Consider the following 17,442-nt stretch of genomic DNA (forward strand, 5'->3'; position numbering starts at 1 on the left):
CCTTTATCTTCTCTCCACCAAACTCTGCGGTCTTTGTGCCCTCAGTCTGTCTCATAACCAACATTCTACAGCCCTGATATCATTTTCATTGTCTGTCTTTGCATACCCTATCTAAGGTTACTTCTTACCTTTATAATCTCAGTAACCAGATCTGAGCACAAAAATCCAGATGTGGTCTGATCAAAGCTTTATACAATCCTGGATCATTGCAAAAATATTCCTATCATAGTAACGTTTACAGATTATGTAAACGTTACCATGAGCCTCTGTAGCTCAGTCAGTATAGACAAAGCCCTTTGGTCGGAAAGACCCGAGTTCAAATCCCATCAGTGACGTGAGGAATCTTTTTCTGGTCTCTTTCGACTAAAGGTGAGTTAGCCAGTCTCATACGGAGGTAGGGGATTTTTTCATCTGGAAACTCAGGTTTTTCATCCCCATGAACACACATGGATTAGAGTCATGAATACGTCCCAGCCACATGCCGGTTCTGAACCCAGATAAAATGGGGGGGGGAAGCAATGGTGAACTACCCTGTAAAAAAAATCTCACCAGGAATACTTTGTAGGCAATGCCTACAAAGTTACCTATGGTCAGGAACGACTGAAAGGGAAAACCAGGTAGTAACATAATCTGTAAAACTTTTCTTATTTTATGTAATCCTTCCATATGCATATATTTATATTGGAACATAGTAATGACTAACATGTGGGAGATCCACACTCTCACATCACATCATACCTAAAAAACTTTCCAAGTTTCTAAACCTACCACATCACAGGCAGTGCATTCCACCAAACTCATCATCACCACCAGAGTTAAAGATCGGTACTATCAACATAAGAAGCCTGAATGGCAAAGAAATGGAGCTAGCAGGAATTAGATAAGTACCAGATCGACATAATAGGGGTGACTGAAACAAAAAAGACCAAAACTGGTGAGATCTTTCTGAGCAATAAATACAAAATGTTATATTCAGGCAATGACAATCAAGGAAAAGAAGGAGTAGCCATAGTATTCAACACAAAATACGAGGCTAATCTTCTTGATCTCAAGTAGAGTAATGTGGGCAAATATGAGAATGAGGAACTGGACAATGAGACTTATTTGTGCCTATGGTCCCACAGAAGGTTCTACTAAGGTAGAAGTGGAGGAATTTTCCGAGGCTTTAGAAAAAGCAACTGACACAATGAAAAAGGAAAAGTTGGTCCTTGTTGGGGATCTAAATAGCAGAGTAGGAAATGATTGTGAGACATACAAAAATATTTTGGGAAAATTTGGAGAAAAGAGCAAAGCTAATAATAATGGCAAATATCTGTTGGATTTCTGCTCAGGACATGGACTGGTTATTACTAACACCATGTTCCAACATAAAAATGTGCACAAATTCACATGGAGAGAAGAGGCTAGGAATAAGAAAAGTCTCATTGACTATGTTATTGTTGAAAGTGATGTTTTCTCCCTGGTGCAGGACACCAGAGTGTACAGAGGATTTGAAATTGGAAGTGATCACTATTTAGTCTTGAGCAGGATAAAATTGAATTTCATATTGAAAAGAATAACATGTAAAAAAGTTTTAAAGCGAATAAAAGTTGAGCAGCTCTCAGATGTGAACTGTAGACTAAAATACACAAAGATTATTGAAGAAAAAATGAAAGAGTTTGAGAACAGGCATCAAACTTTGGAGATTCATTGGCAAACTCTGAAGAAAACATTGACTGATTCTGCCAGAGAGGCATGTGGTGAGGCTGTCTGCAAGGATAAAAAAATCAGAACTCCCTGGTGGACACAGGAAGTTAAAGAGGCAGTGAAGAAAAAGAAGAAAGCATATCAAAAGTTCCTGTCAAATAAGTCAGCTTGTTCTCTTAGAGAATATAGAGACAAATGCAAGAATGCTAAACACTGTGTAAAACTAGCTAAACAAAAGTCATGGGAGGACTGGCAAGAATATAGAAAATAAATATCAAGAAGGTGGCAAAATATTTTGGAGGTTGTTGAAGAAGCTTAGGAATGGAGGAAAGAGTGCTGAAAAAAGAGTTAGAGATGATAAAGGTGAAATGAAAACAGGAGAAAAAGATATCCTTGAAGTATGGAGTAATTACTTTGAAAAACTGCTAAATGAAACAAGCAGTGATGACAGCACAATGTTAAAAAACACTGATCAGGCTTGCAGGCAGGAATACATATCCATACTTGAAGTAGAAAAAGCCATTCAAAGGCTTGAAATGTGGAAAGGCAGCTGGAGTAGATGATATTCGACCAGAAATGCTGAAGTATGGTGGTATAAGAGTCTTACAGTGGCTGCACTGCATAGTTCAGAAAGCCTGGACAGAGGGACGAATTCCCGATGATTGGAGTAGAGCTCTCATAGTACCCATATATAAAAAGGGAAATAAAACTGAATGTGAGAATTACAGAGGTATTTCCCTACTGAGTGTTCCTGGCAAGATCTATGAAACTATTATTATTATTATTACGGGCAACTCCGGGGAGTCATTAGACTCATCGAGGGAGGCCCCAAATCATTTTCATCCCAACTATTCGACATTCATACAGTATCTATCATACCTCGCCTTAAACTCATTCACTGTCACAGCATCCACCACAGACTCAGGGAGCGCATTCCACTCATTCACTACTCTAAAAGTAAAGAACCCAGCTCTAACACCTTTACTAACCACACTTTTGCCCAGTTTCCATGGATGTCCCCTAGTCCTCCCACAACCAGCCCTGTTCTCAAAAATATCTTCTGAATTAATTTTATAGAAACCCTTCAGTAATTTGAATGTCTCAATCATATCTCCCCTCCTCCGCCTTTCAACCAATTTTTGAAACCCACAAATCCTCAACCTGTTCTCATACGGTTCATTCCACAGACCTGCTATCATCTTGGTCACTCGCCTCTGGATCCTCTCCACCTCCTCCCCATCAAGAAGAAACCTAGGTGACCAAACCTGGGCACAGTAGTCGAGATGAGGTCTTATCAAGGCTCGATACAGAGGAACAATAACCTGCTTGTCAACGTATTCTTCAGCAACCAAGTGATTTGATGAGCTGATTTGGCCACTTTTGCAATGTGTCCCCTAAATTTCAATTCCTTATCCACCAACACTCCTAAATCTCGTGCCTCATCAATTTCCTGGAGCACGGTTCCACCAATGCAGTAAACTGCCTCCAATCTTTTCACACCAAAATGCATAACCTTACATTTTGCCACATTAAATTGACATCCATTCTCCCTAGCCCAGACCTCCAATCTATCCAAATCATCCTGCAAAATTTTGACGTCATCTGCATTCACTATTGCCCTACCCAACTTCGCATCATCCGCAAACAATTGAACTGTTCCTCTCAGATCCTTTCCTATATCATTTATGAACAAATTAAACAGCAGTGGTTCAAGAACAGATCCTTGTGGTACACCACTAGTCACAGGCCGTCTTGTGACTCTACTCCTGAGTAAACCACTCTCTGATATCTCTCCGTCAACCACCCTCCTATCCATCTCACCAACCCTATGTCCATTCCCATATGCTGCAATTTACTGATTAGAATTCCATGTGGTATCCTGTCAAAGGCCTTAGCAAGGTCCAGTAGAATCACTGTAAACCCATTACCCTTCTCCAGTTCAGCCGTCACTGTGTTATAATACGTGAGCAAGTTACTGAGGCATGACCTACCCTTCACAAAACCATGCTGTCCCCGATACAGTATCCCATTTTCTTCTATCCAATCTTGTATTTTCCTCATGACTGTTTTCTCTAAGACTTGATAATGATTCCTGTTATGCTGATTGGCCGGTAATTTTCAACAGCAGCCTTGGAACCACCTTTGTGCAGTGGAACTATTTTCCCCTCTTTCCACCCCCTTGGGACTGACCCAGTCCTGATGCTCAAATTAAACAAAATGGTCAAGGGCACTGACAATTCTTTGGCCGCTTCACGTACGACACGAGCTGGTATACCATCCAATCCCACAGGTGTATTGACATTGAGGTTCTGTAATAGACTAGTTACCTCTACTTCATTCATCACAATTCCAGTATAAGCTGTTGGTTCTTCCATTTCCGCAAAGTCACCACCTGGATGATATACTCTTGCAAAGTGCTCGCTCAGTAATTCCACAACATCGACTGATTCGGTTACCTCCCTACCCTCAGCATTTTTTAAGATCATTCTACCATGAGCATTTTTCCTTTTACTTGCAACATATTGAAAAAACTGTTTGGGATTCTCTTTAGCCTGCATGGCCAATTTCCTTTCGTAATCTGCTTTTGCTTTGCTTACCATACTTGAGAAACGGTTGAGAAGAATTGTGGAAGAAAAGCTTGGTGAAGAACAAGCTGGATTCAGGCCAAATAGAGGCTGTCAGGATCAGATCTTCACTTTACGACAAATAGTCGAGAAAGCATGGGAATATAACAAAGATCTGTATTTAAGCTTTGTCGATTTGGAAAAGGCATATGATAAGGTGCCAAGAGAGAAGCTATTCAATACGCTGCAGTTATATGGTGTCAATGGGGCATTATATCAAGCAATACTTAGTCTTTATTTGAGTTGTAAGTCAGCAGTTAGAATTGAAGGAAGTACAGGAAGATGATTTAATGTTAAATCTGGTGTGAGACAAGGATGTACATTATCCCCTCTGTTATTCATTATCTATATGGATCACATTATGAAGGAAAGTGGTATTAAACATGATATCAAAATTGGAAATGTTAATGTCAGCTCTTTGCTTTATGCGGATGATGTTATACTTCTAAATTAATCTGCTACAAGTCTGCTGCAGGATTCTCTGACTAAATTGAATAGCTGTTGTAATAGATATGGTATGAAGGTCAGCAATAAAAAGACAAAGACAATGAAAATAGGCAGAATCATTCAAAATGTCAACTGTGTTGTGAATGGAGAACCTGTGGAACAAGTAAAACATTTCTGCTATTTAGGCACGATTTTTACTGAAGATGGTAAATTAAATATAGAAATAGACAACAGAATCAGCAAAGCTGGTATGGTGGGATGTCAATTGAATAAATTCATATGGAATAAGAGAGAAATTAGTTGGAACACTAAATTAGCTGTATAGAAGACAGTGTTCAAACCAGTTTTAACTTATGGATCTGAGAGCTGGGTCAGAAGTAAAACACTTGACCAAAGACTAGAGACCACAGATATGAGAGTCCTGAGAAAGATTATAGGCATGAACAGATGGCATCAATGGCAATATCATATTAAAAACGTGGATATTAGGAAAGAACTTGACATTGTCAGCATCCAGGAATGCGTTAGCAGAGCTAATCTCAGGTGGTATGGTCACCTAAACAAAATGGGCGAGGAAAGATTAGCAAAACAAGTGTTCTCTGCCAGGTTGGCAGCAAAACGACCCAGAGGAAGACCAAGATATAGGTGGATTGATAAGGTACAAAGTGCCTTAGACAATAGAAATATAAGATCTGATAATGTTGGAGTCTTGACAAGTAACAGACTGATTTGGAGGAAAATTGTAGATAGTAAGTTAGTAATGATATAATTTTTTCATGTAGTACTATCATATCCTGTACACCCCTTGTGGGTACATAAGCAGGAATTTGATGATGATGAATATATTTCAGCTATGTGAGAGTTCTTAAGATAACAGTCTCCAAAATTTTTGGGAAATTCATGCAATTCATTTTAGGCAACCATATTTGTTCAGATTAGAAGAATTCTTAATAGCCATGGCTAATTCAAAAATAATCCTTTTGGATCTGTAATGATTCCTGAATAGCACATTAGTTTGAAGTCATTACAGATCAGAAATTTTATTTTTTGAGTCAGCCATGGCTATGAAGAATTCTCTTAATCTGAACAAACATGGTTGCATTAATTTACCAAAAATTTTGGAGACTGTTATCTTAAGAACAACTCCCATATAGCTGCAATAATTTTTTTTACGACATTGAAGGGTGCCAAATTAGGAGTTTAGTTCTTTTGTCCATTAAAATTGTATTGTTTCACTTACTCACTGTCGCATATACATGCTGTTGTGCTCTGATGATGTTAATTTGAAATTCAGCAAAATATAAGCAAGTTAATAAAACATCTCTTTTTATAAAATAGTTTGTCTGGTGTTGTTTTGTATCGACAGTTAAATTCTAGTATTTTTGTGATTGACTTTCATGTGTAGAGTGGTTGATTCAGGAAACAAAGATTAGGAGCATGCAACTGGTGTGAGGAACTTGTATACATAATTCACATACAGGGAGTGCCCAGACACCAGTCAAGATGTGCCCCTACACCTCATTGACACAGTCTGCCTCCAGGCATACATTGTTATTTGCCAGCTGATTGGGAAGCCTCCAACTGATGCATTAGCATCAGGTTCAGTACAGCAGTCCATTTTGCTGCTATAACCTCAGATGGAGCAGAAATTGGCTCCCTAATTGAATAATGTTAACAGTGTAATGAGTATGCCCAACTAGACCATTACTCAAACTACATCTGAGAAGAAAGTGGTGAATAGAAACTGGAGGCCCTAGTCTGGTGATGAAACATGTCAGAAGCCACTTCACACCTCCAAATATTATTATTATTATTAACATCTGACTTCCATGGAGTCAAAGGCTCGTCATGGGAGGTACACACTATTGCATACAATGCTCATCCAACCATGCCTTAAACTGATTCAATATGGTACATTCACAATGCACTTAAGCAACACATTCCGCTCACCAACCACTCTCCAAGCAAAGAACCTATACCTCACTCCTCTGCTCACACCTTCCTTATACAGTTTCCAGGGATGGCCTCTTGTTCTACCCCCCCCCATTATTCTTTGAAAAATCTCTTCCACGTCAACTTGATAACAACCCCTGACTAGCTTATATGTCTCAATCATCCCCCCCCCTGTCCTCCTCCTATTCACGAGTGCAATTTACATTCTCTCAATCTGTCCTTGTACTCCACATTCAAAATACCACTGACCATCTTTGTGAATCTTCTTTGCACCCTTTCCAACATATTGTCGTCACCATGAAAACTGGGTGACCAAATCTGTGCACAATAATGACATCATAACCTCCTTATTTCTGTATGTCAGGCCCATGGCATCATTGCCATTATCCGATGTGACGTTGTTGGCCCCTAAATTTCAGGTCTTGTCCACCACCACCACTCCCAGATCTCTCATCTCCTTCACCTCCTTTGAAGTTTCCCCACCAATGTATACTTTGCATCCCATCGTTGCGTACCAAATTTCAGAATCTTACACTTAGCAACATTGAACTGATAGTTACACTTATCTGCCCATTCTTGCAATCTATTCAAATCCTCCTGTAAGGCTATAGCATCTGCTTGACTCTGCATTGCTCTCCCCAATTTTGCATCATCTGCAAACAGCTTCATATCACTAATTAAACCCATCCCAATATCAATAATATACAAATTGAACAAAAATGGTTCCAAAACTGACCCCTATGGCCACACCACTGGTGACCTTCCTCTTTCGGACACTCCCATATACAACTTTCTGATATCAATCTGACAGCCAGTAACTGATCCAACTCAGAAGTATGTTATTCAATTCCATCTGTTTCAATTTATTTAACAGCTTGTCATGTGGCAGTCTATCAAAAGCTTTCGCAAAATCTAAGTATATTACTGTATATGCATCTCCTTTGTCCTAGATGTTTGTCACTGTTTGTTATAGAACGTAAGTTAGTGAAACATGATCTCCCTTTAACAAAACCATGCTGATAACCACAGAAAACACTGCTGTTATCAACCCATTTCTGTATCCTACTTCTCACCACTCTCTCTCTCCCTCTCCCTCTAGTACTTTTACCACAACTTCAGATATACACATTGGTCTATAATTTGTAGCCACAGCTTTATCACCACCTTTATGCATTGGAACAATTTTACCTTCTTTCCACTTCCTTGGAACCTGTGCTGTTGTAAGTCTCTTATTTAACAGGCATGCCAATTCCCTGGAACATTCTCTTAAGATGTGTGGTGATATGTCATCAAATCCTATCGCCTTATTGACATCAAGGTTATTTATTTCCTCAAATACCTCCTGCTCACTCACAATTGAGCCATCCTCTACACTTAAGTTTTCCATGAATACACCCTGATGAGGATGCAACACCCTTATAAATTGATCACTGAATACTTCAACAACGTCTTCTGCAGCAGTTACATTCTGCCATTTTCATCCTTACCATAATCATTCTTCTTTCTACTTGCCACATATCTAAAAAAAAAAAAAAACTGTATTGTTTTTCTTTGCCTGATTTGCCAATTTCTGCTCATACTTTACTTTTGTTGTCCTTACTAACCGAGTCACTCTCCTGGCTTGTTGTTTATACTCTTCATGTAACTGGTTATTGACATTATTTGTCTTGTAATTCTTGTAGATAAACTTATACGTTGGTTACACTTGACTTTAAAACTTTTTCAGGAAATGACAACATATACTAAAATATTAATTAAAAAACTTTAATCAGTACCTTCCAATATTTCCTCAGAAGATGGCAATGTAACATTGCCGAAATATTGGAAGGTGCTGATTAAAGTTTTTTAATTAATATTTTAGTATACGTTGTCATTTCCTGAAAAAGTTATTCATCTTGTATTGCCTCCAAAGTGTCTTCTTCCAGATTTCATGCTTAAGCTCCTCATTCATCCATTTTACACTACCTTATTCAGCCTTTTGACCTTCAGAATACATTCTTCACACATTGATGCTGGTGTATTTCTTTGTCAGTGACCAAGCAGCATTTATTTCCTTACCACTCAACTCCTCATTCCATGTTATAGCTCCAAGCTGTCTCCTAAGCTTGTCATAATCACCAGCCTTGTTCTTCCACATATATCCTTTCCTCACAGAAGTCTGCATATGGCCACAACCCAGGCAATCACTTCACAATCACTCACCAACTGGGAGAAAGTGCAAACACCACTCACAATTGCATCTCTGATGAAATTATCAGATCTACAACTCTTGATCCTTGGAGGCCCTCCTTTACATGCTGCCTGAAATCTCTCAAGAAATTCATTTTCCTTATTCCCAAATGATATATCTTCATTCCAATCTATACCACCATAATTAAAATCACCCATAATAATTACTCTTCCTTTTTTCAGTAATCCAAGTTGTTTATACATTTCTTCATCACCACCCTCCACCTTCCCTGACCTATTGCAACATCCAGCTATAAATATGTCTTCCTGTCAAACCTCCACTTCACACCATACTGCCTCATAACCATTGCCACTATTTCCCTCTTTCTACCTTATGTGGACATAATTCACCTATTATTATGAGCAGCACCCTCCCCCTTCTTGTCCTTTCTATCCTCGCAAAAAATACTGTATCTTTCCATTTCTATTCCCGTTAGGATATCATCTTCATTCAACCATGTTTCACTTATTCCAATGATTTTGGGGCGAATAAACTCAGTTACTGAAACCATTTCATCTTCCTTATTTCTGATACTTCTAACATTTGTAAATAAACACAGCAGTTCATTTTTAGGTCTCCTCCACACCTGCCCTTGCCAATCACCTATATTACTGCTTACCATGCATATCCACTCAGTCTCAACTTCCCCACCCACATTGCAATATATTCCATTTCTATGCTGATCATTTCCATACATTCATACATTTCCTGCTACTTTCAACATCCACTCTCCTTATGTCATATCTCCCTGTCCATCTGGGCTCCCCCCATTTTCCTGTTCCCCTTGCATTCCCATTCTCTCTTTATCTCTCACACTACTATTGTTTCCATTGCCAAGCACTTCTGTCTTTTCAGTACCACTCTCCTGATCTTTCCCTCCATCCCTTACTTCTGATCTCTTGCTTCCATCTTGCAACACTTTCTCCAGTGCACTCACTCCAAAGCCATTCAAATGTAACCCATCACACCTATATAATTCCATTCATTCCTCAAACACATGTCATATATCCACAAACTGTACTCCCTTCTCCTCACACAGGTCTACTAGCATTGAGAAGATATTCACCCTTGTGATAGCTCAGTGGAAGTGGTGCTTGCATCCTCTGAGCTTGGTCACTCGAAGTCAGACTTAAGTTCGTCTAGTCGCTGACTGGAGGAACTTTTTCTAACCCTTTCTTTGACTGATCCCCGAATTAGTCGATCTCTGGCATGGGCAAGCGGGTTTTTCCTCCAGGAAACTCGGGTTTTTTATCCCATAAACTCGTAGTTCCCCCATTATTTCAGGCAGTGACATATTTTGTTAGGGTTAGGTACCAAGAGATGGCAGCACATGTTTGCCAGCCTCTTCATTGGTGGCTTGCTATAATTAGTGATAGACATGAGCCAGCTATCTCTGATTGGCTACTGGTGGATATTGAACTGCCCACTCAGTGTCCAAAACCTAGATAGGGTATAAAGGCCTTGCCTACTCCCTATAAGGGAATAAAAGGCATTAGCTGATTTTTTTTTTTGACATTCTCCTTATGTCCCCTTAAATCATGTCCCCACAACCACCACTAATTCTCTTGCTCGTTTTCTCTTCACATCCAAAGCCTGAATTATTTTGCTCATTCTCCCTCTTGGAAAGCACACGTTATGGACTTTTTCTTAAACATCTAATATCTCTCTGCATATTCTCATTTCATTCTTCATTTTCAATAACTGTTTCATCAGATCTTGCATTCTGATAATTTCATGTTTTGTGGTCTCGCTAGCTCTTGTTCTGCTTCCCCTTACTTCCTTTTCCTCATTCATACTTCCTTTTGCTCCCTTATCACTAATTTTCGCTTTTGCATTCTTGTATTCTTTCACTCCCTTAGTTTCACTTGCTTTTGTTCCATTTCTGTTTCTTTCATTTACACCATCTTTTATTTCTTTGGTCTGTTTTGCATTCATTAAGTCGTGGTCTAATAATATATCGCACTTCCTACAAATCCATACTTTCTCTCCTCTTCCATTCAGTCTCTCCACAAAAACACATCTTTCACATTCTGTTATGCATACTTATTACACTCACAACATCGAACCATTTTTAAAAATTCTATGTTGTTAATGCCACTTGATTTTTGCAGCACTCACCTAGTCGCACTGGTTATTGCCTGCATGGTTGACCTCGTGAGTACCACCATTGTGTTCTATTTAAAAAAAGGCAATATTGATTAATAAATCATGCAGACACACTAAGTTATCAAAAACAAACAGCACTAAACTAAAATTCAAGCAATGGACTGCATATGGTAGTAGACAGGAGAAAGAGAGGAATTACGATAGAGACCTACAAACTTGAAAGAGTCATACAAGATACTAATAGACGGAATTTTTCATTTTATGAAGGATGGGATTAGGACATCTGTGAAAGTTGAGAATGAATGCAGTCAAGAAAGGCATGAGGAGGTAGATTTTTTCTCTCTTAAAGTAGGATTTGTTGGCTCCAAAGGTAATGACTTGCTTTTGGAGGTTTCAAGTGCAAATAGCAGGAATGAATTCAATAAAAGGTATGACGAGGTTTCAAGTAATATGTGTCCTACATATTACTTGAAACTCAGTTAAATCCCTGACTCTTGGAGGTCTTTTATGAAATGAAATATATATCAAATTCTCATTGTGATTAGGATACTGAACACTAAATACTCATTGCATATAAATCACACCAAATTTTTTTGTTGAACTGTTGCCATCTTTAACATCTACTAGAATGAAATGTGTGTGTGTGTGTGTGGCCAATCTGCCTGTTTTGTAGGATGAAAAATGAGTTTCCAAGAGGGAAAAACCCTTCTCATTGTGATTAGGATACTGAACACTAAATACTCATTGCATATAAATCACACCAAATTTTTTTGTTGAACTGTTGCCATCTTTAACATCTACTAGAATGAAATGTGTGTGTGTGTGTGGCCAATCTGCCTGTTTTGTAGGATGAAAAATGAGTTTCCAAGAGGGAAAAACCCTTCCACCTCCATGTGAGACCAGCTAATGCATATTAGTTGCAAATCCTCAATTAAGATTCCTAGCATCTTAAACAGAATTAAAACCCAGGCTTTTCCAGCTGAAGGGCAACTTCGATACTGACTGAGTCATGGAGGTTCTGGTTATATACACTTATTGTTGAAAAACAATACTCTATTACTGCCACAGAGCACTGTACCTTGAACACTGTAGTATATGGTTGCATTAATTGAGTCTGTTCACCCAAAAATTGTTGGAATAAGTGAGACAAGGTTGGATGAGGATGACATCCTGACAGGAATAGAGATGGAAAGGTATGATGTGTTTTGTGAGGATAGAAAGGGTAAAAAAGGGAGTGGGAGTGCTAGTGATGATAGAGAAAGAGTTATGTCCATACAAAGTAGAGATGCAAGACGGAAATAGTGCCAGTGGTTTTGAGGCAGTATGGTGATATAGAGGTGAATAGAATGAAATACTTAGTTGGTTGTTGTTATAGACCTGGTAATGTGAATGGAGTGATTATGAAATATATAAGCAAATTAACCAAGCAAATAAGAAAAGGGTGATTATTATGTTATTATGGATGGGTGATTTTAACTATGACAGTATAGACTGGGATGATGAGATAGAAACTGGAAGTAAATAAAATGAGTTTTTGAGAGACAACTACCTCAGACAGTATGTAACAGAGGACACACGAGGATTGAGGGTCTTGGATTTGATCATCTCATCAGAGGATGCAATTATACATGAGTGTCAAATCACCTTCCAGTTGGTGAGAGTGACCATGAAGGGATTACCTGGGTGGTTGCCAGCAGTGTGAAGACCTCTGTGAGAAAAGGGTATATGTGGAATTACAAGGTTGATGATTATGAAGAGCTCAGGAGACATCTTGCAGGTGTAGCATGGAATGAGGAGTTAGTTGGAAAAGAGATCAATGCAGCTTGGGGAATATTCAAGAACTATCTAGTATAAGCAATGTCTAAATGTATTCCAAGGGTTGGAAGGTTAAATAAGGTAGGTGTGAAATGGATGAATGAAGAGATTAAGCATGCTATACAGAAAAAAAAGAGACATTATGGAGCAGCATAAGAGAAGTGGTAATAACTAATTCCATGAGGATTACAAAGACCAGGCAAGGAGGGTGACTTGGTGGTAAGGGTAGCGAAGTATAAGCAGCAGTTAACTAATGAAGCCAAAAAGAATCCTAGGGAGTTCTTTCAATATGTAACCAGCAAAAAAAAATGATTATGGAAAGATGACATTGAATGGAGAAAATGGTATAAGGACAACTACTGTGGAAGATATAGTGGGGATACTTAATGAATAGTTCATAAAGGTCTTTCATTCTTGTGAATGTGACATAATGGAGAGATTGAGAACAGATGATGGGAAGGAGAAATTGACTGTGAGCAAGAGTTGTATGGGGAATGAATTGAGCAAACTTGATGTTAATAAGGCCGTGGGACTTGATAATATATCACCACATATCCCGAAGGAATATGCCAGGGAATTGACATCTGCCTTGACATATTTTTTTAATATGTCTTGCACTGGGTTGAGTTCCAAAGGAGTGGAAGAAGGGCAAGATTGTGCCACATCATAAGGGAGGTGATAGAACTCAGGCATCAAATTATAGACCTGTCTGTGTGTCAGGTGTTGTGGTTAAGTTGCTGGAGAAGCTGGTGAGAACTAGGATCCAGAAGTAGGTTGACAACAATGGAATTATCTTTGATGGACAGCATGGATTTGCTAAAGGGAGATCATGTTTTAGTAATCTACTATTACAATAAGGTGACAGCTTCTTAGTATACTTAGATTTTGCAAAGGCTTTTGATAGATTACTGCATGATAAGTTGATAGCCAAACTAGAGTGGATGGATATCAGATTAGTGCATTGGATCAGAGACTGGTTATCTGATAGGTATCAGCAAGTTGTGAATGGGGGAGCAATATCCAGGAAGAGGAAATTCACTAGTAGTGCCTCAGGGGTCTGTTTTAGGGCTATTGCTGTTTAACTTTTATGTTAATGATATTGGCGAAGATTTGGATGGAGATATTCAGTTGTTTGCAGATGATGCAAAGTTGGGACGAACCATAAAGAGTAGTGAAGATGTTGTGGCCTTGTAAGAAGACTTGAATAAATTGAGTGAATGGGCATGGAAATGAAGATTGAAGGTCAATGTTGCAAAATGTAAGGTTTTAAAATTTGGGACACAAAGATGGGATGTAGAATTTATGCTTGGTGGGGATATATTATGTCAGAGGTGGAGGAAATAAGAGATCTTGGGGTGATTGCATGTATATGTTGTAAGTATTAAATTATCATTTAATAATATTTAATATCAACCTCATAATTCAAACAACAGAAACAGTAATATTAAAAATTACTTTTTGCATTTCAGATAATTATCATTAACCTAATTTTAAGTTTTAATCCTTTTTGTAATATTAGATGACTAATTTATTTTTCCATTACTGATTTACATATCCTGCAATATTTTTGAATACAGTATTTTAATGCAATGCAATTCAAGTTTATAGCTAACTTTATAATAATGTTCCAAGTTACAGAAATTACTTTGGCAAATAATATTTTGCACTTCCAGGTGATATTTTATCTACTTGTATGATATATAATCAACAAGAAGTATTGAAATAAGATGAAGCACTATACAGATTATAAGGCCATTTTTGGTCTCCTGGTTTCCATTATGATTCTGACTGTGGAAAGAGTGCAAAGGAGAGTGTTAAAAATGATATCAGGATTGTGGAATACTGATTATGAAGACAGATTGAGAATTTATAGACTGCAGACACAAGCAAACAGGAGAAAGAGGGGTGATATGACTGAAACTTACAAACTTCTGAAATTTCAGTTGGTTGAACTTTTTATTTTATGGAGGGTAGGGAAAGGACAAGAGGGCATCCTTGGAAGCTGAGAATAAATATGCTAAGAAGGGGATGAGATCTAGATTTTTCTCATATAGAGTGGTGTGTGTGATTGGAATAGATTGTCACTGGATGTTGTGTGTGCAAGCAGTGTGAATGAATTCAAGAACAAGTATGATAGCTGGTGTGTGTAATATGTGGCCTCCCTTGATGAATCCCTGACTCCCTGGAGGTTTCTGTTGATGATAATAATAATAATAAATAGCACTTCTCTTTTCTGGAGCTCTTTTCTGACACTACAGACCTTATGGTCCTCTGGTGGCCAAAAAAAAAAAAAAAATTAAAAAAATTGTCTGTCTCATGCCATACTGCCTCATAATTACTTTATCCCCCCCCCCCACCCATTGCATCTGCAATTTGAGTAGGCAAAATTTCTCAACCAACATAATTCCATATAGCTAGTTGAATATGTTTATATTAAGCAGGAGAAATCAACCATAATGATAACTTACAGTATATTGTTATTCAAAGATACTTAGAAGAGTTTATAAATGATTAAAGACTACTGATATGAGAGTTGTCAGGAATTGTTGTTATTTGGAATTATGACTGAAGTAACTAAAACTGAGAGGCCAGTGTATTATGCCTGTCAATTCTATGCATTCGTCTTGTCAGTTTATCTGTTTTTCTGAAAGAAAAACACAGATTTTAATGAGGTAAAACCATTCCACCTTCATATATGAAAAGCCCTTATAAAGATTTTTTGTGTCCAAGACAGAATTCAAACCAGGGTGGTCTTTCCTAACAAAGTGCATTATTGATACTGATTGATTGATTTACGGAGACTTCATTATGAGGAAAATAGTGGGACACAACATGAGGTGATATTCAGCTGGTACAGACCAGTACAGCCATACTGGTTGTTAAAATTTTCAAAGTTTTCCTATACCAGTTGTTAAAGGCATTGTTTAATTTATCATAAAGCCATTAGTTAATTAAATGAATAAATCAAAATAAAGAAAATGCAAGCATATGCATAGATTTAAGGAAAAAACACACCAAGTAACCAGAGTATGATTTATTGGTGTGTATACAATTGGCACTTGGTCACTAAGCAGTGACACATGTGTGGTGACTTACTTGGTGTGTTTTTTACTTTATTTACAAACACCAATAAATTCAACCGCCAACTACTGACAAGTTCAAACATGCTCAAAACTGATGTCTCGATTGGGGCATTATCAGCTGTCATCAGGTGATGGATATTCTTTCAATTTTGAGTGATATTTATATTCAACAATGTGCAACTCTTATCAAGTTGGTGGAGTTATACTGTACAGTTTAAAATTACTTAACAAAGCAGATATATATATATATATATACACACACACACCATTATTATACCAATATCCACATTTGTTAGATGGTGTTGAGGGAATTGAGATTAGTTACAAAAATTCCTGTCATTTTCCTACAGACTTTTTAGACATTTGCAAGGATTGAATTCACATTCTTTTACATATAATTACAAATTTTTGAATGTAATTTCCAAGGATTTTTATAGTAAGTAATTCTCCTGTCTCTTTTATTGCTTTTAAATGTATTAGAATATGTGTGTATTAACAAACTAGAATGTGTGTGTATTAATTTACAATAAATTTAATCATTACATTCATTAGTATCTGTTTATCTATTTATTTATTTATTCGTAGTATCAACGATTGAGAAGTGGTTTTATTATTTTTTAGGTATGGGACTTCCTTACACAGGCAGATAAGTTACCTCGTGTTAATATATTCATGGCTGTGCCGACAATGTATGCCAAGCTAATTGAGGAGTACAATAAACGTTTTCAAAAATCTCAATCTATATCATATGCAACAGAATTTATTAAAGCTTCTTGTGAACAAAAGATTAGGCAAGAAAAATTGTAACTTTTTCCCCATAATCAGTATATTTTTATATTCTAGAAATGTTTTAATCCAGTTAGCTTTTTTTTGGAAGAACTCTTTTTTTCTGATGAGTAGGTCCAGGCTAAGTATAATTTGATTATTAATGTTAAAATTGCCATTATTTATTATTGAATTCATGTTGAGAACAAAGCATCATTTATTATGAAAGATACCTGAATTCAAAGAGACATGAAAAAACTATATTTTTCAGGCATGGATGTGTAAGCAAATCATAAATGCTCATAGCACAGTTTTTCTCCTGTAAAACAGGCACACTCTCTCATGAACACATGCACACACCTACAAATAGTTGTACATCATTAGCCAAATAAATAATGAGATAGTTGTTTTTGGTAGATTTTTATTTCATACTTCTTTCTTTTACTTTTTTAGCACTGTAAATTTAATTTTTATTTATCCTGTTTTAAAACAGTAAATGCTCACTATAGCACACCAAAGAAGTAGTTTGTTATAACCAAGTTTTGCTATAATAAATTTGGAAGAAGTAATGCTCCTTCTCCAAGATTAGTTCTTAGAATAAAATCCCTTAAAGTGGCAATAAATTAGCTCTCAGTGGATCTCTTAAGAAATTGAACCCTCACATTAAGTATATCCATAAGTTTCTTAATGATATTCCTATTACCATTTTGTATACATGAAGGGAATTACATAA

At 37.3% G+C, this 17,442-nt stretch overlaps 1 protein-coding gene across 3 annotated transcripts in view; it reads left to right on the plus strand.

The window, feature by feature from the left end:
- LOC150096866 (malonate--CoA ligase ACSF3, mitochondrial-like) overlaps window positions 1–17,442 on the plus strand; it is an 87,336-nt gene that overhangs the window by 35,029 nt on the left and 34,865 nt on the right. For all 3 annotated transcript variants that reach the window (XM_090407921.1, XM_090407922.1, XM_090407923.1), the window contains exon 4: window positions 16,566–16,735. In XM_090407921.1, the coding sequence (XP_090264047.1) occupies window positions 16,566–16,735 (170 nt within the window). The remainder of the gene's footprint in view (window positions 1–16,565; window positions 16,736–17,442) is intronic.

Source organism: Typopeltis vanoorti, chromosome 18, assembly GCF_054136105.1.
Source record: "Typopeltis vanoorti isolate ZY-2024b chromosome 18, IOZ_Tvanoo_1.0, whole genome shotgun sequence".
Lineage (NCBI taxonomy): Eukaryota > Metazoa > Arthropoda > Arachnida > Uropygi > Thelyphonidae > Typopeltis > Typopeltis vanoorti.